Source organism: Heptranchias perlo, chromosome 8, assembly GCF_035084215.1.
Source record: "Heptranchias perlo isolate sHepPer1 chromosome 8, sHepPer1.hap1, whole genome shotgun sequence".
Taxonomy (NCBI): domain Eukaryota; kingdom Metazoa; phylum Chordata; class Chondrichthyes; order Hexanchiformes; family Hexanchidae; genus Heptranchias; species Heptranchias perlo.
Window position 1 is genome coordinate 932,900 of NC_090332.1, and position 25,898 is coordinate 958,797.

General features: G+C 48.8%; 1 protein-coding gene across 1 annotated transcript in view; it reads left to right on the plus strand.

Annotated features, from left to right (window-relative positions):
- LOC137324286 (adenylate cyclase type 8-like) overlaps positions 1-25,898 on the plus strand; it is a 149,315-nt gene that overhangs the window by 77,420 nt on the left and 45,997 nt on the right. The window contains exons 7-11 of the mRNA XM_067988427.1: positions 29-374; positions 4,154-4,333; positions 7,324-7,424; positions 20,422-20,623; positions 21,312-21,413. Of these exons, the coding sequence (XP_067844528.1) occupies positions 29-374; positions 4,154-4,333; positions 7,324-7,424; positions 20,422-20,623; positions 21,312-21,413 (931 nt within the window). The remainder of the gene's footprint in view (positions 1-28; positions 375-4,153; positions 4,334-7,323; positions 7,425-20,421; positions 20,624-21,311; positions 21,414-25,898) is intronic.

The following is a 25,898-nucleotide window of genomic DNA, read 5'->3' on the forward strand; positions in this document are numbered from 1 at the left end:
TTAGTAAATGTTACATGTTGTGCCTCAGGCGGATCCATATATCCAAAGCAACATTGGACTGCTTGGGTGGTGATTACGAAATTGAAGAGGCTCATGGCCAAGAACGCAGTGAATTACTTAAACAGCATAATATTGAAACGTTCTTCATCAAGGAGAAGGACCAGCAACATCGAGAGCAGGTGCCTCACATGGAGAGACTACACCCAAACCCTGGGAATGCAAACATCAACCTTCAGTTATCACGTGAGCGTAGGAAAACAGAGACCATATTCACCAGTAGTTTGCACGTTGACGCCAATCTGATCCGCTTGATGGAGTGTGAGACCCCACGGAGACTTGACCACCCCTTCAACAGGATAATGGGCTTGAATAAAGTGAGTACAAACTGACAACTACCAGTGTTATTTTTGCCCTCCAGCTGTCCTCTGGCAGCTGCATGGCACCAAGTCCCGGGACACCTGTCATTACAATTCCCTTTCTGTCCATGGGATGGGATGGGATACCTTTAAACTAAACCGTGGAGGTCAGACAGAACAAACTATTGAAAGTTAGGGGAGGACTGGTATCATGAGGCTCCTGGCGGCCAAGCTGAGGTGTGCACTGACCGGCTGCCCGGACCGGGGTCAGGGGTGGGGGGGGGCGGACAGGAAGAGACTCCTGCCATTTTGAAGCCCCGACCTCATTTGAATTTGGTCAGCGAGCTGCGGACGTCAAACAGATGTCAGGATGGAGCTCACCGACCCCCCAGCACAGGGGTCAGGACACCAGCAGAGGCTCCGGGGTGGGGGGAGGGAGAGGCTCGGGGTTTCGGGGGGTTGGCGAGAGGCTCGGGGTGGGGAGGGGAGAGGCTCGGGTGTTTTTGTGGAGCCTGTGTTCGCGTCACAAGCTCCGCCCACATGTCCCTTAAAACTACAGCACCAGGACCCCAATTCGAGTGAGAAAGAGGCCGATCCTTTGTCTCAGGTACCCAGCGGGAGGGAGGGAGGCCCTGGTGATGGTTACCCCTGGCCGATCGCTGGGGTTACCGGGGCAGTAACGTTATCGATCCCATTGATAGGCCCTTACTAGCCCCGTTAAACCTGATTATCCTGCGAAAAGTGGCTCCACACAGAGAGGAAGTGATCGAAACTTCATTTGGACTTTGGGACAGAGTGATGGAGTTGAAAACCTAGGAATCATTCAATAAAACAACTGGTGCATGGTGGGCTCCAGATGGATAAATTAAGATGGGCCGAATGGCCTTCCTCGTCTGTCAATACCTGGTGATGTTGAGGTGCTGTGCTGCATCCTTTGGCTCAGAGTGCTCAACTTGTGCTTCCAGTCGCAGGTGTATGAAGACAGACCCCAGTTGACTCTTCCTGACTCTCGCCTGTTGACGAAGTCGCTGAGACACTTTGGGGTTTTCTAAAGGTTTTGGGTTCTCTCTCTCTCACTCTCTCTCTCGCTTTCCTTTCCTCTCTTCTCTCGAAGGTGTTGACTCTTGCTGGGGTACACAAAGCAATTTCACAGGCACTGACTGCCCTACGCTACTTTTTAAAAAATTCGTTCATGGGATGTGGGTGTCGCTGGTGAGGCCGGCATTTATTGCCTTTCCCTAATTGCCCTTGAGAAGGTGGTGGTGAGCCGCCTTCTTGAACCGCTGCAGTCCGTGTGGTGAAGGTTCTCCCACAGTGCTGTTAGGAAGGGAGATCCACGATTTTGACCCAGTGACGATGAAGGAACGGCGATATATTTCCAAGTCAGGATGGTGTGTAACTTGGAGGGGAACGTGCAGGTGGTGTTGTTCCCATGTGCCTGCTGCCCTTGTCCTTCTAGGTGGTAGAGGTCGCGGGTTTGGGAGGTGCTGTTGAAGAAGCCTTGGCGAGTTGCTGCAGTGCATCCTGTGGATGGTACACACTGCAGCCACAGTGCGCCGGTGGTGAAGGGAGTGAATGTTTAGGGTGGTGGATGGGGTGCCAATCAAGCGGGCTGCTTTGTTCTGGATGGTGTCGAGCTTCTTGAGTGTTGTTGGAGCTGCACTCTTCCAGGCAAGTGGAGAGTATTCCATCACACTCCTGACTTGTGCCTTGTAGATGGTGGAAAGGCTTTGGGGAGTCAGGAGGTGAGTCACTCGCCGCAGAATACCCAGCCTCTGACCTGCTCTTGTAGCCACAGTATTTATATGGCTGGTCCAGTTAAGTTTCTGGTCAATGGTGACCCCCAGGATGTTGATGGTGGGGGATTTGGTGATGGTAATGCCGTTGAATGTCAAGGGGAGGTAAGGTGCTACCTGCTAAGCCACGGCTGACACTTGTAGTGCCGCCCCCTGAGATGAGCAAACTCAGCACAGATAGGGGGGATTGGAGCTGGTTCCCTCCTGGTCTGAAATAAAAACAAAGTGCTGGAGAAGCTCAGCAAGTCAGGCAGCATCTGTGGAGAAAGAAACAGAGTTAATGTTTCAGGTCGATGACCTTTCGTCAGAACTGTGAGAAGTGAAAGGTTTAATAGTTTTTAAGTGAGTACAGGGTCAGTCAAAGGTGCGGGAGAAAGAGGAGGGGAGGAAAGAACAAAAGGGAAGGTCTTTGATGGGGTGGAGGGCAGTGATTAAATGACAACGGAGAAGTTGAGGAAGGGAAGAGTTGGAGACGGACCATGTGAAGGCGAGGGAAGGATGAAAATTGGAAGCAAAGTTGATAAAATTTTCCAGTTCGAGGCGAGAGCAGGAAACCGTGCCAAAAAAGTCATCAATGTACCAGAAAAAGAGGCGAAGGAGGGAACCTGAGTAGGACTAGAACAAGGAATGTTCCACTTATCCCACAAAAAGGCTGGCATAGCTAGGACCCATACGGGTTCCTATAGCGACACCTTTTATTTGGAAGAAGTGAGTGGAGTCAAAGGAGAAGTTGTTCAACGTAAGAACAAGTTCAGCCTGGCGGAGGAGGGTGGTGGTGGATGGGGACTGGTCGCTTCTCCGTTCAAGGAAGAAGCGGAGGGCCCGCAGGTCGTCCTGGTGGGGGATGGAGGTGTAGAGGGACTGGACGTCCGTGGTGAAAAGGAGACGGTTAGGGCCAGGAAACTGGAAACTGTTGAAGTGACGGAGGGCATCGGAAGAGACTGGACAAGGGGAGAAAAAGTAGAGTGGAGATCAGAGGAACTAAGTTCCGTGGGGCAAGAGCAGGCTGAAATGATGGGTCTACCAGGGCAGTCGTGTTTGTAGATCTTGGGAAGGAGGTAGAAACGGGCTGTGCAGGGTTGGGGGACTGAGGTTGGAGGCCATGGGGGGAAGATCTCCAGAGGAGATGAGGTCAGTGACGGTCTGGGCTTGATGTTTGGCGGTGGGGTCACGGTCCAGGGGAAGGTAGGAGGAGGTGTCGGAGAGTTGGCGTTCAGCCTCCGCAGGGTAGAGGTCTGTTCTCCCCACAACAACAGCGCCGCCCTTGTCAGCAGGTTTAATGACAATGTCAGGATTGGACCTGAGGGAACGGAGTGCTACAGGTTCAGAGTGAGGGAGGTTAGAGCGAGTGAGGGGAGTAGAGAAATTGATGGCCGATGTCACGCCGGCAGTTCCCAATGAAAAGATCAAGAGAGGGTAAGAGGCCAGAGGGAGGGGACCAGGTGGAACGAGAATTCTGAAGATGGGAGAAAGGGTTCCCTGTGCGGGGGGAGGACTCCCGGCCAAACAAGTGGGTGCAGAGGTGAAGGCAACAGAAGGAGAGCTCAGCATCATGTAGAGCTCGAAATTCATTGAGGTGGGTGCGTGAGGGGGTGAAGCTAAAGCCTTTGCTGAGGACTGATCGTTTGGGGTCAGAAAGGGGGAGGCCAGAGGGGATAGTGAAAACACGACAAAGAGAGGGATGGGGTCAGAGGAAAGTGAAGGGGAGGAAGGATCAGGAGGGGTGTTGGTATCTAAGAGCTGTTGAAGCTTGTGGTCCCTGACACCTGAAAGGAAGAAACAAATGTTTGTATTAAAACGCCGGATGAGGTGAAGGATGAACTGGAACTGCTGACCGGGACAGCTGTGAAATAGAATGAGTCTCCTGGTCTTTACGGCCAAAATACTCATGGTCTGCTCCCACTATGCCACTAGTTCTACAGCCGAGGTCTCCTCCACCCCAGGATGGTGCACAGGGTCAGATCTCACAGATGCTTCTTTTCCTTTTCATTACTCCTCCAGATCATAGCGGCGCTGATGAGAAAACCAACCTGGAAACCTCAGCCTTCCACTTCTTCCAGGATCGAGGAAATCAACAAGAGAATTGAGCACGCCATCGAGGTCCGCAGCAGTGACCAGCTGCGGAACGAGTACATCAAGGAGCTCACGTTGGTTTTTAAAGATTCTGATATTGAAAAGAAGGTAATGTGACCATTGTTGGGACTCCCATTTGAAGGTGTGAATTGTAGGTTGACCGTAATATAGCCCATTGACTGCAGGGCCAGAAAACATGGGGCGGGGTGGTGGGGGAGTCCCTTGTGGTGCATTGTCGGGCTTGAAATGGGAGCCGGGGCCAGCCAGAAATTGGGCCTTGGGCCCCATTAACATTATCCAATTCCCCAGAAGGAGCCTAAAACAAGTGTGACAGCCCCTCATTTACCTATGTGAGGGGCCTAATGTTTGTTTTGGGCGGCTGCTAGTGACGACTGAAAAATGGTCTGACCCATTTTGTTGGTTCCCGAATCTGGCCCTTGTGTCTGTTCTGCTTTTTTAATTACACTTTTGCAATTTCTACCCCTGTGGCGGTTCATCGGAGCAGTAAGCATTTTAAGGCAGGTATGACCTGCTATTCCCACCCACTTGATGCAATACTTTTGCTCCCCTCCTCTAAACAAATCCCTCCTCATGGAATGGCCCAAGTGAAGGTGAGGTTAAAATGTAGTCCTCTTTATTGAGAGAGTTATGGCCTGTGACATACCTATTGCCCCACTGTGAATATGTTCTCTTATCAACTACACCTCATCACTGCCTCAACTTGTCTCTGTTTGCGATCAATCCTCGAGAGCTCTGTTAATTTTAAGTAGCTATGGGAGAGTTTCTAACAAATAAAATAAGAACAGGAGAATTACTGGGAACTGGAAAGGGCTGGTAGACACAGCGAATCCATCTGATTCTCAATGATAAACCCCACCGATCCCACAATCCCTTCCTATTTCTCATCTATATGCTGCCCCTCAGTGATATCATCCGAAAACTTGACATCAGGTTCCACATGTACACCGACGACACGCAGCTCTCCCTCATCACCAGCTCTCTCAACCCCTGCACTGCCTCTGATTTGTCACGCTGCCCGGGTCAGTGCCTTCACCCTATGGCACTTCCCTTCTTAATCCTAACTTCCTTATTTTTATCCTTGGCATTTGACCCCTGCGCCAATGACCATCCCTTGTTGCCATGGCTACAGCAGTCGTAAGCTTAGACCCCATTCGGCGGCTCACTATTACCACCTCCTGCAGCCTTTGGGTTTTCTAATTCTGAACAGGAGCACAAACTACGGGTTTTAATTTTATTCCTTTTCCTCCTGTTTTTCGCACTTTTCCCCCTTCTTCAGGTCTCCGATCCATCACACACCAAATTCTTTCAACGAAAAATTGGGCAAATAACCAGATCCCAGAGTCTCCATAAACAGCTGAAAGTCCAATCCTGTACATTTCCCTCTCTCCCTGTGGTGAAGTGTCTTGTCTCCACTTGAACACAGTTAGCACAGTGTAAGGAACTGTGGCCATAAACCCCATATCAGACCTGTCTGTCCAGCTCCATTTCACTGTCAGTTTAAAAAGTTGAGGGGTGATTTAATCAAGGTGTTCAAAATGACAAAGGGACTTAATAGAATTACATGGAATGTACAGCACAGAAACAGGCCATTCGGCCCATCTGGTCCGTGCTGGTGTTTATGCTCCACACGAGCCTCCTCCCTCCCTACTTCATCTCACCCTATCAGCATATCCTTCTATTCCTTTCTCCCTCATGTGTTTATCCAGCTTCCCCTTAAATGTATCGATGTTATTTGCCTCAACCACTCCTTGTGATAGTGAGTTCCACATTCTAACCACTCTCTGGGTAAAGAAGTTTCTCCTGAATTCCCTATTGGATTTATCAGTGACTGTCTTATATTTATGGCCTCTCGTTCTGGTCTCCCCACAACTGGAAACATCTTCTCTACGTCTACCCTATCAAACCCTTTCATTATCTTAAAGACCTCTATCAGGTCACCCCTCGATCTTCTGATGGGGTAGATACAGAGAAACGATTTCCTCTGGTGGGGAAACAAGGGGCATAATCTTAAAATTAGAGCCAGGTCATTCAGGAGTGAAATCAGGAAGCACTTCTTCACACAAAGGGTAGTAGAAATCTGGAACTCTCTCCCCCAAAGGCTGTGGATGCCGGGTGAAATGAAATTTTCAACACTGAGATCGATAAATTTTTGTTAGGTGAGAGGGATATGGAGCAAAGGCAGGTAAACGGTGCTGAGCTATCTATCAGCCGCGCTCTTACTGAATGGTGGAACATGCTTGAGAGGCTGAATGGCCCAATCCTGTTCCCGTATGTTACTGCCACTGTAATCTTAAGCATTTCATATCTAACCATGAAGTCTACAAAATCATATATAAGACTGTTTCGGAAATTATCTTACCTGTTAATGAGTGTGGTGGTGAGTGTTGCAGTTTTCTCTGGCGGGAACACTAATCTGCTCCAGACCCAGTCCTCCTCTCCAGCTCACCTTTCTCAAGAATTCACTCTCCCACTTGCCTCTCAGTCTCCCAGTCTCTCTCCCCTCTCTGTCTCCATCTCTCTCCCAACTGTCTCCCAATCTCTCTCTACCGTCTCTGTCTCTCTGTCCCCTCTCTCAGTCTTCATCTCTCTCCCAGTCTCTCTCTCCTCTCTGTCTCCATCTCTCTCCCATCTGTCTCCCAGTCTCTCTCCCCGCAGTCTCCCAGTCTTTCTCCCCGCAGTCTCCCAGTCCCTCTCTCTCCCCACCGTCTCCCAGCCCCTCTCTCTCCCCGCAGTCTCCCAGCCCCTCTCTCTCCCCGCAGTCTGAGCAGGGCTGGACGAGTTCGTGCACATTAACATTGTGTTCTCCGAGGAGCTGTGGTGACTGTCGGGAGCATCCTCTGTGGACGGGCCGGGGTGGGGTGGGGGGGACTGCCAGTGGCATGAAGATTTCTGCTTGTTTGGTTGGAGAGAAGCAGGGCTGTCAGGCATTCTCTTATACCTGAGCACATAGAGCAGATGGATAAATCCCCTTGCGGCCCTGGGTTCTTTGAATTGCGTTGTGAGTGGTTGGTGTGGCTTTGGCCCTGAGTGTAGTCAGTGTTCTGGGCATTCACTGTTCTTTTTTATCTGATGTTCAGTATCGCAGAGTACGAGATGAGGTTTTCAAGTCTAACATGGTGTGCTCCTTCATCATGGTGCTGTTTATCATCAGTGTGCAGACCTTGTTCCCAGTGCCTGAGTGAGTATTAACTTCATTGATTCATTCTGTGTACCCAGCCCACTCCAGTGTGAGTATAATCAGCACTAGAGTGTAAAGAGCATTGGAGAGTGGCCTCTGGAACAAGAAACCTCAGTGGGATTCAGGGTTTTCAGAAATGTGCCAAGGAAATACTGTGGCTGTGTGGGCTCGACGGACCGAAGGTCTCTTGCCTGAAACTGGTACTGTGTTCCGATATTACTGTGTTCCGATATTACTGTGTTCCGATATTACTGTGTTCCGATATTACTGTGTTCCGATATTACGAAATTGCAGGATTTCAACCCCCACTTTCAGGATTCTAATTTAATCCAATCCAAGGACTGGTTCGTGACAACAACAAGACCCCCACGGAACTGGTATTATGGTTAAAGGCAAAACAGATTTATTAAGCACATCACAATTAGTACAAAGAAAGTGATACTTAACAAAGAGAAATAGTCACAGTCTGTTCCTTGAAACCTTGGAAGTATCTCTCCAAGTGACTGCGGTGCGGTCTCTCTCTCTCTCTCTCTTTCTCTCTCTCTCTCCAAGTGACTGCGGTGCGGTCTCTCTCTCTCTCTCTCTTTCTCTCTCTCTCTCCAAGTGACTGCGGTGCGGTCTCTCTCTCTCTCTCTCTTTCTCTCTCTCTCTCTCCAAGTGACTGCGGTGCGGTCTCTCTCTCTCTCTCTCTTTCTCTCTCTCTCTCTCCAAGTGACTGCGGTGCGGTCTCTCTCTCTCTCTCTCTCTCTTTCTCTCTCTCTCTCTTTCTCTCTCTCTCTCCAAGTGACTGCGGTGCGGTCTTTCTCTCTTTCTCTCTCTCTCTCCAAGTGACTGCGGCACGGTCTCTCTCTCTCTCTCTCTCTTTCTCTCTCTCTCTCTTTCTCTCTCTCTCTCCAAGTGACTGCGGCACGGTCTCTCTCTCTCTTTCTCTCTCTCTATCCCTCCAAGTGACTGCGGCGCGATCTCTCTCTTTCTCTCTCTCTCTCCAAGTGACTGCGGTGCAGTCTCTCTCTCTCTCTCTCTCTCTCTCTATCCCTCCAAGTGACTGCGGTGCGGTCTCTCTCTCTCTCTCTCTCTCTCTCTCTCTATCCCTCCAAGTGACTGCGGTGCGGTCTCTCTCCCTCTCTCTCTTTCTCTCTCTCTCTCCAAGTGACTGCGGTGCGGTCTCTCTCTCTCTCTCTCTCTCTCTCTATCTCTCCAAGTGACTGCGGCACTGCCTCTCTCTCTCTCTCTCTCTCTCTCTCCCCCTCTCTCGCTCTCTCTCTCTCTCTCTCTTTCTCTCTCTATCCCTCCAAGTGACTGCGGTGCGGTCTCTCTCCCTCTCTCTCTTTCTCTCTCTATCCCTCCAAGTGACTGCGGTGCGGTCTCTCTCTCTCTCTCTCTCTCTCTCTATCCCTCCAAGTGACTGCGGTGCGGTCTCTCTCCCTCTCTCTCTCTCTCTCTATCTCTCCAAGTGACTGCGGTGCGGTCTCTCTCTCTCTCTCTCTTTCTCTCTATCTCTCCAAGTGACTGCGGCACTGCCTCTCTCTCTCTCTCTCTCTCTCTCTCCAAGTGACTGCGGTGCGGTCTCTCTCTCTCTCTCTCTCTCTCTATCTCTCCAAGTGACTGCGGCACTGCCTCTCTCTCTCTCTCTCTCTCTCTCCCCCTCTCTCGCTCTCTCTCTCTCTCTCTCTGGCTGTGCTCTGTTAACTGAAGAGTTCTCTTCTTCCTCGCCAGAATCTTGCGCGCCTCCCTCAGCTTTTGAGGTCTCTTCTTATCCCCTTTTTTCAGTCTATGTGGCTGTTTACTATCACATCCACATCTCTCAGCCTTACCATTAGTCATGTATCTCAACCTTCAGAAGTTACAACCCAAGCAACTCCTGGTACCATCCGTGCCCTGTTGTTACAGACTTAATGGTACCTTATCTTAGAGTTACATTGCCGGCCTTCACAGGACCGTTTGTATAAACAAACTTCTATTCACTAGCTGCGGGGTCTCGAGATAGAGAGGCCTGAGCCTGGGTTACTCCCTGATTTAATTAACTTTCAGTCTTTAGACACTGTGCTATTACAGCCCATCCTCCCTTAGCGCCTGTGATAACATTTCCCGAAAGGTCTCTTCTTTTCTACTTTCATGTTGTCGGCATTCTGTTGGTTTTACTTGCAAACTTGACTATAATAACCATCATGCATCCTTCTCGGCCCACCAGCCCTTTCTTATTAAACACACGTTACATGGTTCATTCTATATTAATACACAGTACAGTTTACATTTATAGATACATAGATGTTTGGAAGATTATGGCCAGTACCTCCGCAATTTCCACCCTTACTTCCCTCAGCAACCTAGGATGCATCCCATCCGGACCGGGTGACTAATCTACTTTAAGTACAGCTAGCCTTTCCAGTACCTCTTCTTTATCAATTTTCAGCCCATCCAGTATCTCAACTCTATCTTCCTTTACTGAGACTTTGGCAGCATCTTCTTCCTTGGTAAAGACAGATGCAAAGTACTCATTTAGTACCTCGGCCGTGCCCTCTGCCTCCATGAATAGATCTCCTTTATGGTCCCTAATCGGCCCCACCCCTCTTCTTACTACCGTTCACTGTTTACATGCCTGTAGAAGACTTTTGGATTCCCTTTTATGTCAGTCGCCAGTCTATTCTCATACTCTCTCTTTGCCCCTCTTATTTCCTTTTTCACTTCCCCTCTGAACTTTCTATATTCTGCCTGGTTCTCACTTGTTTTATCAACCTGACATCTGTCATACGCCCCTTTTTTCTGTTTCATCTTACTCTCTATCTCTTCTGTCATCCAGGGAGTTCTGGCTTTAGTTGCCCTACCTTTCTGCCTCGTGGGAATGTGCCTAGACTATACCTGAACCATCTCCCCTTTAAAGGCCGCCCATTGTTCAATTAGTTTTACTTGCCGATCTTTGATTCCAATTTACCCGGGCCAGATCTGTTCTCATCCCACTGAAATTGGCCCTCTTCCAATTGAGTATTTTTACTTTAGAGTGGTCCATGTCCTTTTCCATAGCTATTCTAAACCTTATGATTCTATGATCGCTGCTCCCTGAATGCTCCCCCACTGACACTTGCTCCACTTGACCCACCTCATTCCCCAAACCAAGTCCAGCAATGCCTCCTTCCTCGTTGGGCCGGAAACATACTGGTCAAGAAAGTTCTCCTGAACACATATCAAAAATTCCTCCCCCTCTGTGCCCCTTATATTATTAGTATCCCAGTTTATATTAGGATAGTTGAAGTCCCCCATTATCACTACTCTATGGCTTTTGCACCTCTCTGTAATTTCCCTGCAAATTTGCTCCTCTATATCCTTCCCACTAGTTGGTGGCCTATAGAATACTCCCAGTAGTGTAATGGCACCTCTATTGTTTCTTAACTCTAACCAAATAGATTCTGTCCTTGACCCCTCCAGGACATCCTCTCTCTCCAGCACTGCAATATTCTCCTTAATCAATACAGCCACACTCCCCGCCTCCTTTCCTTCCCTATCTTTCCCTATGTATCCAGGAATATTTAGTACCCAATCCTGCCCTTTTTTGAGCCAGGTCTCCGTTATCGCCACGACATCATATTCCCATGTGGCTATTTGCGCCTGCAGCTCACCCACCTTGTTTACCACTCTTCATGCGTTTACACACATCCACTGTAAACCAGTCTTAGACTTTCTTGTACTCTCTCTTATTCTGATCCTACTTAAACTGTACCATTACTTGCTCTAGTGCTATCTTTCTCTCTTGATTCTTTGTGCCCCTTGTTTCTCCTTTCCAATGCTACATCCTGGTGCCCATCCCCCTGCCTAATTAGTTTAAACCCCACCCCCCCAGCACTAGCAGTCCTCCCCATGAGGACATTGGTCCCAGCTCCGTTGAGGTGGGACTCGTCTGGCCCGTACAGGTCCCACCTCCCCCAGAACCGGTCCTTATGCCCCAGGTATCTAAAGCCTCCCCCTGCACCATCTCTCCAGCCACACATTCATCTGCTCTATCCTCCTACTGCTGTACTTGCGAGCACGTGGCACAGGGAGTAATCTGGCGATTACTACTTTTTGAGGTCCTGCTTCTTATTCTCTTTCCTAACTCCTTAAAATCTGCCTGCAGGACTCCCTCCCTCTTTCTACCTATGTCGTTGGTACCGATATGGACCACACGACCTCTGGCTGTTCACCCCCTTCAGAATGTTCTGCAGTCGTTCAGTGACATCCTTGATCCTGGCACCAGGGAGGCAACATACCATCCTGGAATCTCGTCTGCGGCCACAGAAACGCCCATCTGTTCCCCTAACTATAGAATTCCCTATCACTATTGCTCTCCTGACCTTTCTCCTCCTCCCCTGTACAGCTGAGTCATCCATGGTGCTGTGGACTTGGCTCTGGCTGCACTCTATTTCGCCGTGTCACCCTGTTGCTCTGTCACCCTGTCCCTGTGCCCCGTGTCCCTGTGCCCCGTGTCGGCATGGAGGGAGTTCCAGGATTTTGACCCAGCGACGAAGAAGGAATGGCGATATATTTCCAATTCGGGATGGTGTGTGACTTGGAGGGGAACGTGCAGGTGGTGTTGTTCCCATGTACCTGCTGCTCTTGTCCATCTAGGTGGTAGAGGTTGCGGGTTTGGGAGGTGTTGTCGAAGAAGCCTTGGCGAGTTGCTGCAGTGCATCCTGTGGATGGTACACACTGCAGCCACAGTACGCCAGTGGTGAAGGGAGTGAATGTTTAGGGTGGTGGATGGGATGCCAATCAAGCGGGCTGCTTTGTCCTGGATGTTGTCGAGCTTCTTGAGTGTTGTTGGAGCTGCACTCATCCAGGCAAGTGGAGAGTATTCCATCACACTCCTGACTTGTGCCTTGTAGATGGTGGAAAGGCTTTGGGGAGTCAGGAGGTGATTCACTTGCTACAGAATACCCAGCCTCTGACTTGCTCTTGTAGCCACAGTATTTATGTGGCTGGTTCAGTTAAGTTTCTGGTCAATGGTGACCCCCAGGATGTGGATGGTGGGGGATTTGGCGATGGTAATGCCGTTGAATGTCAAGGGGAGGTGGTTAGACCCTCTCTTGTTGGAGATGGTCATTGCCTGGCACTTGTCTGGTGCAAATGTTACTTGCCACTTATCGGCCCAAGCCTGGATGTGGTCCAGGTCTTGCTGCATGTGGGCACGGACTACTTCATTATCTGAGGGGTTGCGAATGGAACTGAACACTGTGCAATCATCAGCGAACATCCCCACTTCTGACCTTATGATGGAGGGAAGGTCATTGATGAAGCAGCTGAAGATAGTTGGGCCGAGGACACTGCCCTGAGGAACTCCTGCAGCAATGTCCTGGGGCTGAGATGATTGGCCTCCAACAACCACTACCATCTTTCTTTGTGCTAGGTATGACTCCAGCCTCTGGAGAGTTTTCCCCCTGATTCCCATTGACTTCAATTTTACGAGGGCTCCTTGGTGCCACACTCGGTCAAATGCTGCCTTGATGTGGCACCAAGGAGCCCTCGTAAAATTGATGTCAAGGGCAGTCACTCTCACCTCACCTCTGGAATTCAGCTCTTTTGTCCATGTTTGGACCAAGGCTGTAATGAGGTCTGGAGCCGAGTGGTCCTGGCGGAACCTAAACTGAGCATCGGTGAGCAGGTTATTGGTGAGTAAGTGCCGCTTGATAGCACTGTCGACGACACCTTCCATCACTTTGCCAATGATTGAGAGTAGACTGATGGGACAGTAACTGGCTGGATTGGATTTGTCCTGCATTTTGTGGACTGGTCATGCCTGGGCAATTTTCCACACTGTCGGGTAGATGCCAGTGTTGTAGCTGTACTGGAACAGCTTGGCCAGAGGCGCAGCTAGTTCTGGAGCACAAGTTTTCAGCCTTGTCTTTTGCACTCACGTGCGGGATGTTGTTGGGGCCCATAGCCTTTGCTGTATCCAGTGCACTCAGTCGTTCCTTGATATCACGTGGAGTGAATCGAATTGGCTGAAAACTGGCTTCTGTGATGGTGGGGATATTGGGAGGAGGCCTAGATGGATCATCCACTCGGCACTTCTGGCTGAAGATGGTTGCAAATGCTTCAGCCTTGTCTTTTGCACTCACGTGCTGGACTCCGCCATCTTTGAGGATGGGGATGTTCACGGAGCCTCCTCCTCCCGTTAGTTGTTTAATTGTCCACCGCCATTTACGACTGGACGTGGCAGGACTGCAGAGCTTTGATCTGATCCGTTGGTAGTGGGATCGCTTAGCTCTGTCTATAGCATGTCGCTTCCGCTGTTTATCATCACATGTAGTCCTGTTGTAACTTCACCAGGTTGGCACCTCATTTTCTGGTATGCCTGGTGCTGCTCCTGGCATGCCTTTCAACACTCGTCATTGACCCAAGGTTGATCCCCTGGCTTGTTTGTAATGGTAGAGTGAGGAATATGCTGGGCCATGAGGTTACAGATTGTGCTGGAATATAATTCTGCTGCTGCTGATGGCCCACAGCACCTCATGGATGCCCAGTTTTGAGCTGCTAGATCAGTTGGAAAGATTATCTGTAACCATCAGGCATTGTTCTCTGACTATATATGCGGTGCCTTTATGGAACCCTTCACTCACCTGACGAAGGAGCAAAGCTCCGAAAGCTTGTGATTTCAAATAAAGCTGTTGGACTATAACCTGGTGTTGTACAACTCCGTACATTTGTCCACCCCAGTCCAACACCGGCATCTCCACATCATATCCCATTTAGCATGGTGGTAGTGCCATACGATGCAATGGATGGTGGCCTCAGTGTGAAAACAGGACTTCATCTCCACAAGGACTGTGCTGTGGTCACTCCTACCAATAATGTCATGGACAGATGCATCTGCGACAGGTAGATTGGTGCTACGTCTTCATATTGCCATGTTTCCAGGTCGCCATGTTGCTATGTCACCATGTTGCTATGTCACCATGTTGCTATGTCACCATGTCGTCATATTGCTATGTTGTCATATTGCTATGTCACCATGTTGCTATGTCGCCGTGTTGCAATGTCACCATGTTGCAATGTCACTGTTGTTATGTCACCATGTTGCTATGTTGCTGTCATCAAGTTGCTGTGTTGCTATGTCTCCGTGTTGCTATGTTTCCGTGTTGCTATGTCTCCGTGTTGCTATGTCTCCGTGTTGCTATGTCTCCGTGTTGCTATGTCTCCGTGTTGCTATGTTGTTGTCACCATGTCGCTATGTCACCATGTCGCTATAAGAACATAAAAACATAAGAAATAGGAGCAGGAGTGGGCCACACGGTCCCTCGAGCCTGCTCCACCACTCAATAAGATCATGGCTGATCTTCTACCTCAACTCCACTTTCCCGCCTGATCCCCATATCTCTTGATTCCCTTAAAGACCGAATATCCATCGATCTTCAGTCTTGAATATACTCAATGAGATGGCATCCACAGCCCACTGGGGTAGAGAATTCCAAAGATTCAACACCCTCTGAGTGAGGAAATTTCTCCTCATCTCAGTCCTAAATGGCCAACCCTTTATCCTGAGACTAAGCCCCCTAGTTCTAGAGTCTCCCGCCAGGGGAAACAGCCTCTCAGCATCTATCCTGTCAAGCCCCCTCAGAATCTTATATATTTCAATGAGATCACCTCTCATTCTTCTAAACGCCAGAGAATATTTTTTTTAATTCATTCATGGGATGTGGGCGTCGCTGGCGAGGCCGGCATTTATTGCCCATCCCTAATTGCTCTTGAGAAGGTGGTGGTGAGCCGCCTTCTTGAACCGCTGCAGTCCGTGTGGTGAAGGTTCTCCCACAGTGCTGTTAGGAAGGGAGTTCCAGGATTTTGACCCAGCGACAATGAAGGAACGGTGATATATTTCCAAGTCGGGATGGTGTGTGACTTGGAGGGGAACGTGCAGGTGGTGTTGTTCCCATGTGCCTGCTGCTCTTGTCCTTCTAGGTGGTAGAGGTTGCGGGTTTGGGAAGTGCTGTCGAAGAAGCCTTGGCGAGTTGCTGCAGTGCATCCTGTAGATGGTACACACTGCCGCCACAGTGCGCCGGTGGTGAAGGGAGTGAATGTTTAGGGTGGTGGATGGGGTGCCAATCAAGCGGGCTGCTTTGTCCTGGATGGTGTCGAGCTTCTTGAGTATTGTTGGAGCTGCACTCCTCCAAGCAAGCGGAGAATAATCCATCACAGTCCTGACCTGTGCCTTGTAGATGGTGGAAAGGCTTTGGGGAGTCAGGAGGTGAGTCACTCGCCGCAGAATACCCAGCCTCTGACCTGCTCTCGTAGCCACAGTATTTATATGGCTGGTCCAGTTAAGTTTTTGGTCAATGGTGACCCCCAGGATGTTGATGGTGGGGGATTCGGCGATGGTAATACCGTTGAATGTCAAGGGGAGGTGGTTAGACTCTCTCTTGTTGGAGATGGTCATTGCCTGGCACTTATCTGGCGCGAATGTTACTTGCCACTTATCAGCCCAAGCCTGGATGTTGTCCAGGTCTTGCTGCATGTGGGCTCGGACTGCTTCATTATCTGAGGGGTTGCGAATGGAACTGAACACTGTGCAATCATCAGTGAATATCCCCATTTCTGACCTTATGACGGAGGGAAGGTCATTGATGAAGCAGCTGAAGATGGTTGGGCCTAGGACACTGCCCTGAGGAACTCCTGCAGCAATGCCCAGGGGCTGAGATGATTGGCCTCCAACAACCACTACCATCTTCCTTTGTGCTAGGTATGACTCCAGCCACTGGAGAGTTTTCCCCCTGATTCCCATTGATTTCAATTTTACGAGGGCTCCTTGGTGCCACACTCGGTCAAATGCTGCCTTGATGTCAAGGGCAGTCACTCTCACCTCACCTCTGGAATTCAGCTCTTTTGTCCATGTTTGGACCAAGGTTGTAATGAGGTCTGGAGCCGAGTGGTCCTGGCGGAACCTAAACTGAGCATCGGTGAGCAGGTTATTGGTGAGTAAGTGCCGCTTGATAGCACTGTCGACGACACCTTCCATCACTTTGCTGATGATTGAGAGTGGACTGATGGGGCAGTAATTGGCCGGATTGGATTTGTCCTGCTTTTTGTGGACAGGACATACCTGGGCAATTTTCCACATTGTCGGGTAGATGCCAGTGTTGTAGCTGTACTGGACTATAGACCCATTCTACTCAATCTCTCCTCATAGAACAACCTTCTCATCCCGGGAATCAATCTAGTGAACCTTCGCTGCACCGCCTCTAAAGCAAGTATATCCTTCCTTAGGTAAGGAGACCAAAACTGTATGCAGTACTCCAGGTGAGGTCTCAGCAAAGCCCTGTACAATTGCAGCAAGACTTCCTTACTCTTGTACTGCAATCCAGTTGCAATAAAGGCCAACATACTATTTGCCTTCCTAATTGCTTGCTGTACCTGCATGTTAACTTTCTGTGTTTCGCGTACAGGACAACCAAATCTCTCTCAACACCAATATTTAATAGTTTCTTACCATTTAAAAAATATTCTGTTTTTCTATTCTTCCTACCAAAGTGAATAACCTCACATTTCCCCACATTATACTCCATCTGCCAACTTCTTGCCCACTCACTTAACCTGTCGATTTCCCTTTGCAGACTCTTTGTGTCCTCCTCACAGCTTACTTTCCCACCTAGCTTTGTATCGTCAGCAAACTTGGATACATTACACTCGTTTTCTTCATCTCAGTCATTAATATAGATTGTAAATAGCTGAGGCCCAAGCACTGATCCTTGCGGCACCCCACTAGTTACAGCCTGTCAACCTGAGAATGACCCGTTTATTCCTACTCTCTATTTTCTGTCCATTAATCAATCCTCTATCCATGCTAATACATTACCCCCAACCCCATGAGCCCTTATCTTGTGTTAACAACCTTTCATAACACCTTATCGAATGCCTTTTGAAAATCCAAATATACTCCATCCACTGGTTCCCCTTTATCTTCCCTGCTAGTTACATCCTCAAAAAACTCCAATAAATTTGTCAAACACGATTTCCCTTTCTTGAAAGCATGTTGACTCTGCCTAATCATATTATGATTTTCTAAGTGCCCTGTTACCACTTCCTTAATAATGGATTCCAGCATGTTCCCAACGACTGATGTCAGGCTAACTGGCCTGTCGTTCCCTGTTTTCTCTCTCCCTCCTTTCTTGAATAGCAGTGTTACATTTGCTACCTTCCAATCCACAGGGACCGCTCCAGAATCTAGAGAATTTTGGAAGATCACAACCAATGCATCCACTATCTCTGCAGCCACCTCTTTTAGAACCCTCGGATGTAGGCCATTAGATCCAGGGGATTTGTCGGCTTTTAGTCCCATTAATTTCTCCAGTACTTTTTCTTTACTATTATTAATTACACTAAATTCCTCACTCTCATTAGCCCCTTGGTTTCCCACTATTTCTGGTATGCTTTTTGTGTCTTCTACTGTGAAGACAGATACAAAATATTTGTTGAATATCTGTCATTTCCTTATTCCCCATTATAATTTCTCCTGTCTCAGCCTCTAAGGGACTTACGTTTACTTTTGCTACTCTCTTCCTTTTTACTTTCTTTTAGAAGCTCTTATTATCCGTTTTATCTTTCTTGCTAGTTTACTCTCATTCTATTTTCTCCCTCTTTATCAATTTTTTGGTCATCCTTTACTGGTTTCTAAAACTCTCCCATGTCGCCATGTGGCCATGTCGCTACGACTTGCTGTCTGGTCTTTGAGAGGCTGCAGAATGCAGGGGAACTGCTTCAGACTGAATGCAATTTGCAGCCTAGCTTTTCTCTGCCAGACTATAATCAGGAATTTATTTATTGCATGAAATCGCACTCTGTGATTTTGGAATACAAAGATTTTCTTGGGTAACACTTGGGTTCTGTACTGATTTGGCTTTTTTGTGGAAAAAATAATTCTGTACATGTGCCATGGAAAAAATGTAATGGAGAGGAAGTAAGATTTTCACAATATTGCTACAGTACCCACCTTATTTCCCTGGAGTTCCTCACAGATTGATCATCTCTCCACCCAAGCCCCACTCCCCGTCCCGTTCTGTACTGCTCAGTCAGTGATAATATTAGTTAGCACCGTTCTTCCACCTCTGTGAGCTCATGTTGAAATCAACCCACACTCATTGATGAAAGTCTCCTCAACTCTCGTGGATATTCACATGTCAGTACGGATCATCGAGTCTAAGAAAGATGGGCTCACACTGTTGCCAGGAGCTTACGGAATAAAATGCACACAATTTTACAATGGGATTCCCTCCTGCAAGCACATAAAAAGTTTGGCCTGCAGCACACTGGGTCGGGCCAGGGAGCAGGAAACCTGGAAGAGCAGGAGCTGTTAAAGGGCTGCAGATAACCAATAAAGGAGAAGTTACAATGGGCTGATTATTCAGGGCGGCAGAGCAGAGACATTCAGGCTGCACAGCTCCCTTTGATGCTGAAGAATTGGAGGTCCTGCAGCAAAGGAGGGTGGCTCTATCTGGGGCACAAGGCAACTCTCCAGTGAAGGTACAGGTGCGAGCTGCAGGGCGACAGGGCTTCGGCCGATGAAGCCTCCCAACTCCCCTATATCTGGCTCCAAATGAGCAATGTGTTTGTTGGTATCAAGAGGAAGATGAAGATGGTGTTCCATTTTTTGCACACCCATCGACCACGGCATAAACCTACGTTGGAAGCTGCCACACCCTCTGGGAGGTACCATTTGGAAGCCCTGTGTCATTATTCCAAAGTGGTACAGCACATTATTTCTGGAGGTAACAGCGACAACAGCAGCAACTTGCATTTGTATAGCACAGGTAAGGTAGGAAAAACTTAACAGGGACGTGATCAGACAAAAATAACCACTAAGGCAAAGGAGATATTAGGAGAGGTGTCGAACAGCTTGGCAAAAGAGATGGAGCGTCTTCAAGGAGGAGGGGCGAGGCCATGGAGGGATTTGAACACGAGAATGAGAATTTTAAAATTGAAATGTTCCCGGACTGGGAGCCAATGTAGGTCAGTGAACACGGGGTGATGGGTGAACGGGACTTGGTGCGAGTTGGGATACAGGGTTTTGGATGAGATGAAATTTACAGAGCATAGAAGATGGGATGCTGGCCAGGAGAGCATTGGAATTGTCGAGTCTGGAGGTGACAAAAGCATGGATGAGGGTTTCAGCAGCTGATGAGCTGAGGCAGGGGTGACAACGGGTGATGTTACGGAGGTGGAAGTAGATGTTACGGAAGTAGAAGTAGATGATATGTGGTCGGTAGCTCAGCTCAAGGTCAGATAGGACACCAAGGTTGTGAACAGTCTGGTTCAGCCTCAGACAGTGGCCAGCGAGAGGGATGGAGTCGGTAGCTAGGGAACAGAGTTTGTTAAGGGGACTGAAAATAATAGCTTCGGTCTTCCAATATTTAGTTCGAGGAGATTGTGGCTCATCCAGGACTTTGATTGGAGAGGAAAGCCCTGGTCTCTCAAGAGACATCCCAGAATCTCTCCTTCAACTGATATGGGCACTGTGATTGCCATCGGCTTTGGAAAATCGACCTCGATTGTCAGTTTGGCTCAGTTGGCAGTACCTGTAAGTCACAAGGTAGTGTCTTCAAACCCCATACTAGGTTGAGAGAATATATGCTAGGCTGATACTCCCTGGGATCATACTGCAGCAAGGGTCGCTAATTGAAGAAGGTGGCTCACCGTCCCCGCCCCAGGCCATGGGGTTGATTTTAACTTTTGGGGCGTACCAATCGACCTCATGGCCTCTAACTGGAGGACGTGAGTACAGGATCTGAGCTGAGTGTAGTAGTGCTGAACTGTTGGAGGTAAGTAAGGAATTCCTTTAGTTTCCTGGACAACTTCTCTCCCAACAACACCAAAAGTAGATTAACTGGTCATTCATTTCACTGGTGCTTGTGGGACCATGCTGTGTGCAAGATGGCTGCCACATTCAGCCACATAACAAAAGTCACTGTAATTCACTGTATGTGAAGTGTTTGGAGAGATGTCTTGCACACAAATTCACCTGCTTGTCATCTGCCTACAGGCATGAAATGATGATCGGGCATTTCCTCTCCATCTTCATCATTTACTGCTGGCTGCTACTCTGTATCTTGGCTGAAGGGTACGACTGTCTCCCGAACGTCTTGCACGAACTGTGCTGCTGGATTCAGGAGACATACCGTGTCAGGGCCACCTTCATGCTCATCTGCATCATGGTCAACTTCGCTGCTGCTATCTACGACACGGTGAGTGACAGTGCCCGCTGACCCCTTGACCCCTCGCCACCTTGCCAGTGGTAGATACACAACTTTAAAACACATGGGGTTGGGCAGAAACTGGGGCCATCGCATTCTGGCACCTCAGGTTTGCTATTCCCAGCTGAGTGTAATACACAGAGCCAAACTCTCTGGGAAAAGGCTTTTATTTGATTAATTCTCGGGATGTGGACATTGCTGGCAAGGCCGGCATTTATTGCCCACCCCTAGTCACCCTTGAGAAGGTGGTCAACCCAAAACTACAGGTTGTTGCAGGGCTATGGGGAGAGTGGGGCAGTGGGATTTATTTTGAATTGCTTTAGTAAAGAGCTGGCACAGACATGATAAATGTAAGGAATCTTACAACACCAGGTTATAGTCCAACAATTTTATTTTAAAATCACAAGCTTTCGGAGATTATCCCCTTCGTCAGGTGAGTTGTCAGGTGACGAAGGGGATAATCTCCAAAAGCTTGTGATTTTAAAATAAAACTGTTGGACTATAACCTGGTGTTGTAAGATTCCTTACATTTGTCCACCCCAGTCCATCACCGGCATCTCCACATCACAGACATGATAGGTCAAGCAGCCTCCTTTGACGTTGTAACCTGCACGGTTTTAAGTTTTTAAATTCTCCTGCCTGTTGCCTGATGATTCTGACTCGTGTTATCTCTCCTCAGCTTTGGTGTCCCACTTTGAGTTTGTTTACAGATGTTGTGCAAAACATCACAAAACGGAAAGATTCTGTGGGATGGTCAGCGAGCATCTGCAATCAGCCAGAGGTAAGCTGGGCATTGGTTTACAAAACATTGTCTATAGTTTATCTATTATTAATGAGGGAGCTTGATTGAAGGGCCAAGCCACATTGTTGGGAACATTGTGCGTTTAAATAACCCTCATACAGTGGGAACTGAGCTGAAAAAAGAGGAAAAGGTTTTTCGGAGACTGAAGACACAGGGGAAGAGAAGGGTCTCTAGGAGGCATGGAGGCAGACTGCAAAGTGATGTGGTTTATGGAGAGAATTCAGGATGCGGGGGCATTGCGACAGGTTGCAGTGGGAAGGAAGGAATACCTGGTGTTGGAAGAGTGGCGATCACTCAGATGGTGTGGAGTGAGACCTAGGTGAATTGGAAAACAAAGATGAGGATCCTGAAAGTCAATTTGGTGGGACGCAGGGAGTCAGACATGCCGGAAATGGACAGCATGGGTGCATGGGACTTTGTGGGGGAGAGGAGCTGGCCTACAGAATGCTGAGTGTACTGGAGTTTGGAGGCAGGAAGATGTGTTGTGGAGAGCTCAATACTCAAGGCAATGAAAGTATGGATTAGGGTTTCTGCAGCATTGAGGGAGAGAGATAAGGAAACCAAGTGGACAGTGTTCTAGAGGTGAAAGGAAACAGTCTTGGTAATAGATCGGATATGAGATAGAAAGTTCAGCTCGGAGGTTAAGCAGGACACTGAGCTTATGTAGCTGGAGATTTAGCCCAAGGGGGTAATGAGGAGTTTACTGATGAGACTAGAGGTATGCAGGTACTCGCAGGGACCGAAGAGGGTGGCTTTGGTTTTACTCACAATGAGGCTCATGAATCGTCACTGGATGGTCGGGGGATGGTCACAGATGGTCGGGGGATGGTCAGCGGATGGTCAGGGGATGGTCACCGGATGGTCACAGATGGTCAGGGGATGGTCACCGGATGGTCACAGATGGTCAGGGGATGGTCACCGGATGGTCACAGATGGTCAGGGGATGGTCACCGGATGGTCACAGATGGTTAGGGGAGGGTCACTAGATGGTCAGAGGATGGTCACAGATGGTCAGGGGATGGTCACCGGATGGTCACAGATGGTCGGGGGATGGTCAGCGGATGGTCACAGATGGTCGGGGGATGGTCACAGATGGTCACCGGATGGTCACAGATGGTCAGGGGAGGGTCACTGGATGGTCACAGATGGTTAGGGGAGGGTCACTAGATGGTCAGAGGATGGTCACAGATGGTCACCGGATGGTCACAGATGGTCAGGGGATGGTCACCGGATGGTCACAGATGGTCAGGGGATGGTCAGCGGATGGTCACAGATGGTTGGGGGATGGTCAGCGGATAGTCACAGATGGTCACCGGATGGTCAGCGGATGGTCACAGATGGTCAGGGGATGGTCACCGGATGGTCACAGATGGTCAGGGGATGGTCAGCGGATGGTCACAGATGGTCGGGGGATGGTCAGCGGATGGTCACAGATGGTCGGGGGATGGTCACAGATGGTCGGGGGATGGTCAGCGGATGGTCACAGATGGTCGGGGGATGGTCACAGATGGTCAGGCGATGGTCAGCGGATGGTCACAGATGGTCGGGGGATGGTCAGCGGATGGTCACAGATGGTCGGGGGATGGTCAGCGGATGGTCACAGATGGTCGGGGGATGGTCAGCGGATGGTCACAGATGGTCGGGGGATGGTCAGCGGATAGTCACAGATGGTCAGCGGATGGTCACAGATGGTCAGGCGATGGTCAGCGGATGGTCACAGATGGTCGGGGGATGGTCAGCGGATGGTCACAGATGGTCGGGGGATGGTCAGCGGATGGTCACAGATGGTCGGGGGATGGTCAGCGGATGGTCACAGATGGTCGGGGGATGGTCAGCGGATGGTCACAGATGGTCAGGCGATGCTCACCGCGGTGATGGTCACTGCTGCAGTAGTCTGAGAGTCTTACTCTTATGGGAGTTGACTCTCCTTGGATTATATTTTTTAAAATCTGTTCTTGGGATGTGGGCAATGCTGGAAAGGCCGGCATTTATTACCCATCCCTTGTTGCCCCTTGAGAAGGTGGTGGTGGGCCTTCTCCTTGAACCGCTGCAGTCCGTTTGGTGATGGTGCTCCCACAGTGCTGTTAGGTAGGGAATCCCAGGATATTGTCTCGGGTACAATGAAGGAACGGTGATATATGTCCTAGTCAGGATGGTGTGTGGCTTAGAGTGGACATTTGAGGCGATGGTGCACCCATCACATTGTGACTTTTGCTGTTCTCGATGGTAGAGGTCACAGGGGAAGGAGGGCTGTTGAGGTAACCTTGGTGAGTTGTATCCTGTAGATCTTACATACTGCAGCCACAGTACGCTGGTGTGGAGAGGGTGGATACTGAGTCTGGTGATAGGGATGCCTATTAAACTAACTGCTCTGTGCTGGATGGTGTTGGGCTCCTTGAGTGTTGTAGTGGCTACAACCTCCAGGCGATGGTGAGTGTTCCATCACACTCCCCACCGGAGCCTTGTAAGTGGTAGAGAAGCTTTGAGGGTTCAGGAGGTGAGCCACTCGTCACAGAGCTAGCCTCTGCCTTGCTCTTGTAGCCACGGTGTTGCTATGGCTGGTCCAGTTAAGCTTGTCAATGGTAACCCCAAGGACATTGATGGTGGTGCAATTGAAGGTCATGGGGAGATGGTTGGGCTTTCTCTTGTTCCAGATGGAATGTGACCTGCCAGTTGTCAACCCAAGTCTGGATGTTATCTTCTTGTATTGTAGCATTCCCTTGGGAGGATTAATAAAACCCCCTTATAATCCGAACTGGGTATCATGCCTTTGCTTGTGTACTTCTTCAAATCTGAGATCAATAGATTTTTGCTAGCCAAGGGTATTAAGGGTTATGGAGCCAAGGGGAGGTAGATGGAGTTAGAATACAGATCAACCATGATTTAATTGAATGGTGGAACAGGCTTGAAGGACTGAATGGCCTCCTCCTATGTTTCTATGTCCTATGTTCCTATCACAATGAAGGTGGGACAAGTTACCACCAGATAGGTGAAATTTGGTTTGAATTGTAAGCTGTTTATTCTACAGTAAGGTGAAACATACAATACGATAGGTATGATCAGAGTCGCTTATTTCAATTGATTCAACTCGGCTTTGTGTAATGATATAAAAGTAATGAAATATGCAATGCTATTCCACTTAGGTGGTTTGTCTTAAAGTGAATGAACCCTCTGCATTCTGCCCCACAGTCCTGGGTACAACCACTCCTCTTTGCAGCCCCTTGTCTTTTTCAGCCTTTTGCTGCCTATGCAGTCCTGGTTCTGAAAGACACACTGCCTGCTAGTGTCTGTGTCTCTCTTTTTTTAAAAACCTGACTGCTGTGTCAGCTTTTAGGAAAGACTGAATTTGCTTCGTGGCCAGAGTCCAGCAGCATAACTTGAATTCAAATGAGCAGCATCATTGCAACAGCAACGAGTGTAGAGCATCACTGGAGAGTCAAACTACCCCTCGTTGTCTCAGACTGCTGGTCTCAGAAGCCCTTTGAAGCAAATCATCAACCAACTCATATCTCAGCCCTTTCTGTAGAAAAATGGTCAAATAATCCAGAACTGTATCTGTCTCATAAATGAGCAACGGATTGTCTTGGGTTCAGGTGACAGGTTCCCATAATTGGGAATGAATGACCTGGTGAATGGGTGATAGTTAGTCCCATGAGTTAGTGAAGGACAGTCTGATTAGTGGGTGATAGTTAGTTTCATGAGTTAGTGAAGGACAGTCTGATTAGTGGGTGATAGTTAGTTTCATGAGTTAGTGAAGACAGTCTGATGAATGGGTGATAGTTAGTTTCATGAGTTAGTGAAGGACAGTCTGATTAGTGGGGGTGATAGTTAGTTTCATGAGTTAGTGAAGGACAGTCTGATTAGTGGGTGATAGTCTCATGAATAACTTCAAAGTGATTGGTAGAAGGATTAGAGGGGAGCTGAGGAAACATTTTTTCACCCAGAGGGTGGTGGGGGTCTGGAACTCTCTGCCTGAGAGGGTGGGAGAGGCAGAAACCCTCAACTCATTTAAAAAGTACCTGGATGTGCACCTGAAGTGCCGTAACCTACAGGGCTACAGACCAAGAGCTGGAAAGTGGGACTAGGCTGCGTGGCTCATTTTCGGCCGGCACGGACATGATGGGCCGAATGGCCTCCTTCTGTGCCGCAAATTTTCTATGATTCTATGAGTTAGTGAAAGACAGTCTGATTAGTGGGTGATAGTTAGTTTCATGAGTTAGTGAAGGACAGTCTGATTAGTGGGTGATAGTTAGTTTCATGAGTTAGTGAAGGACAGTCTGATTAGTGGGTGATAGTTAGTTTCATGAGTTAGTGATGGACAGTCTGATTAGTGGGTGATAGTTAGTTTCATGAGTTAGTGATGGACAGTCTGATTAGTGGGTGATAGTTAGTTTCATGAGTTAGTGATGGACAGTGTGCACCTGGGAAATGGCCATGGTTGAAGCGATGGAGAATGACACTGGG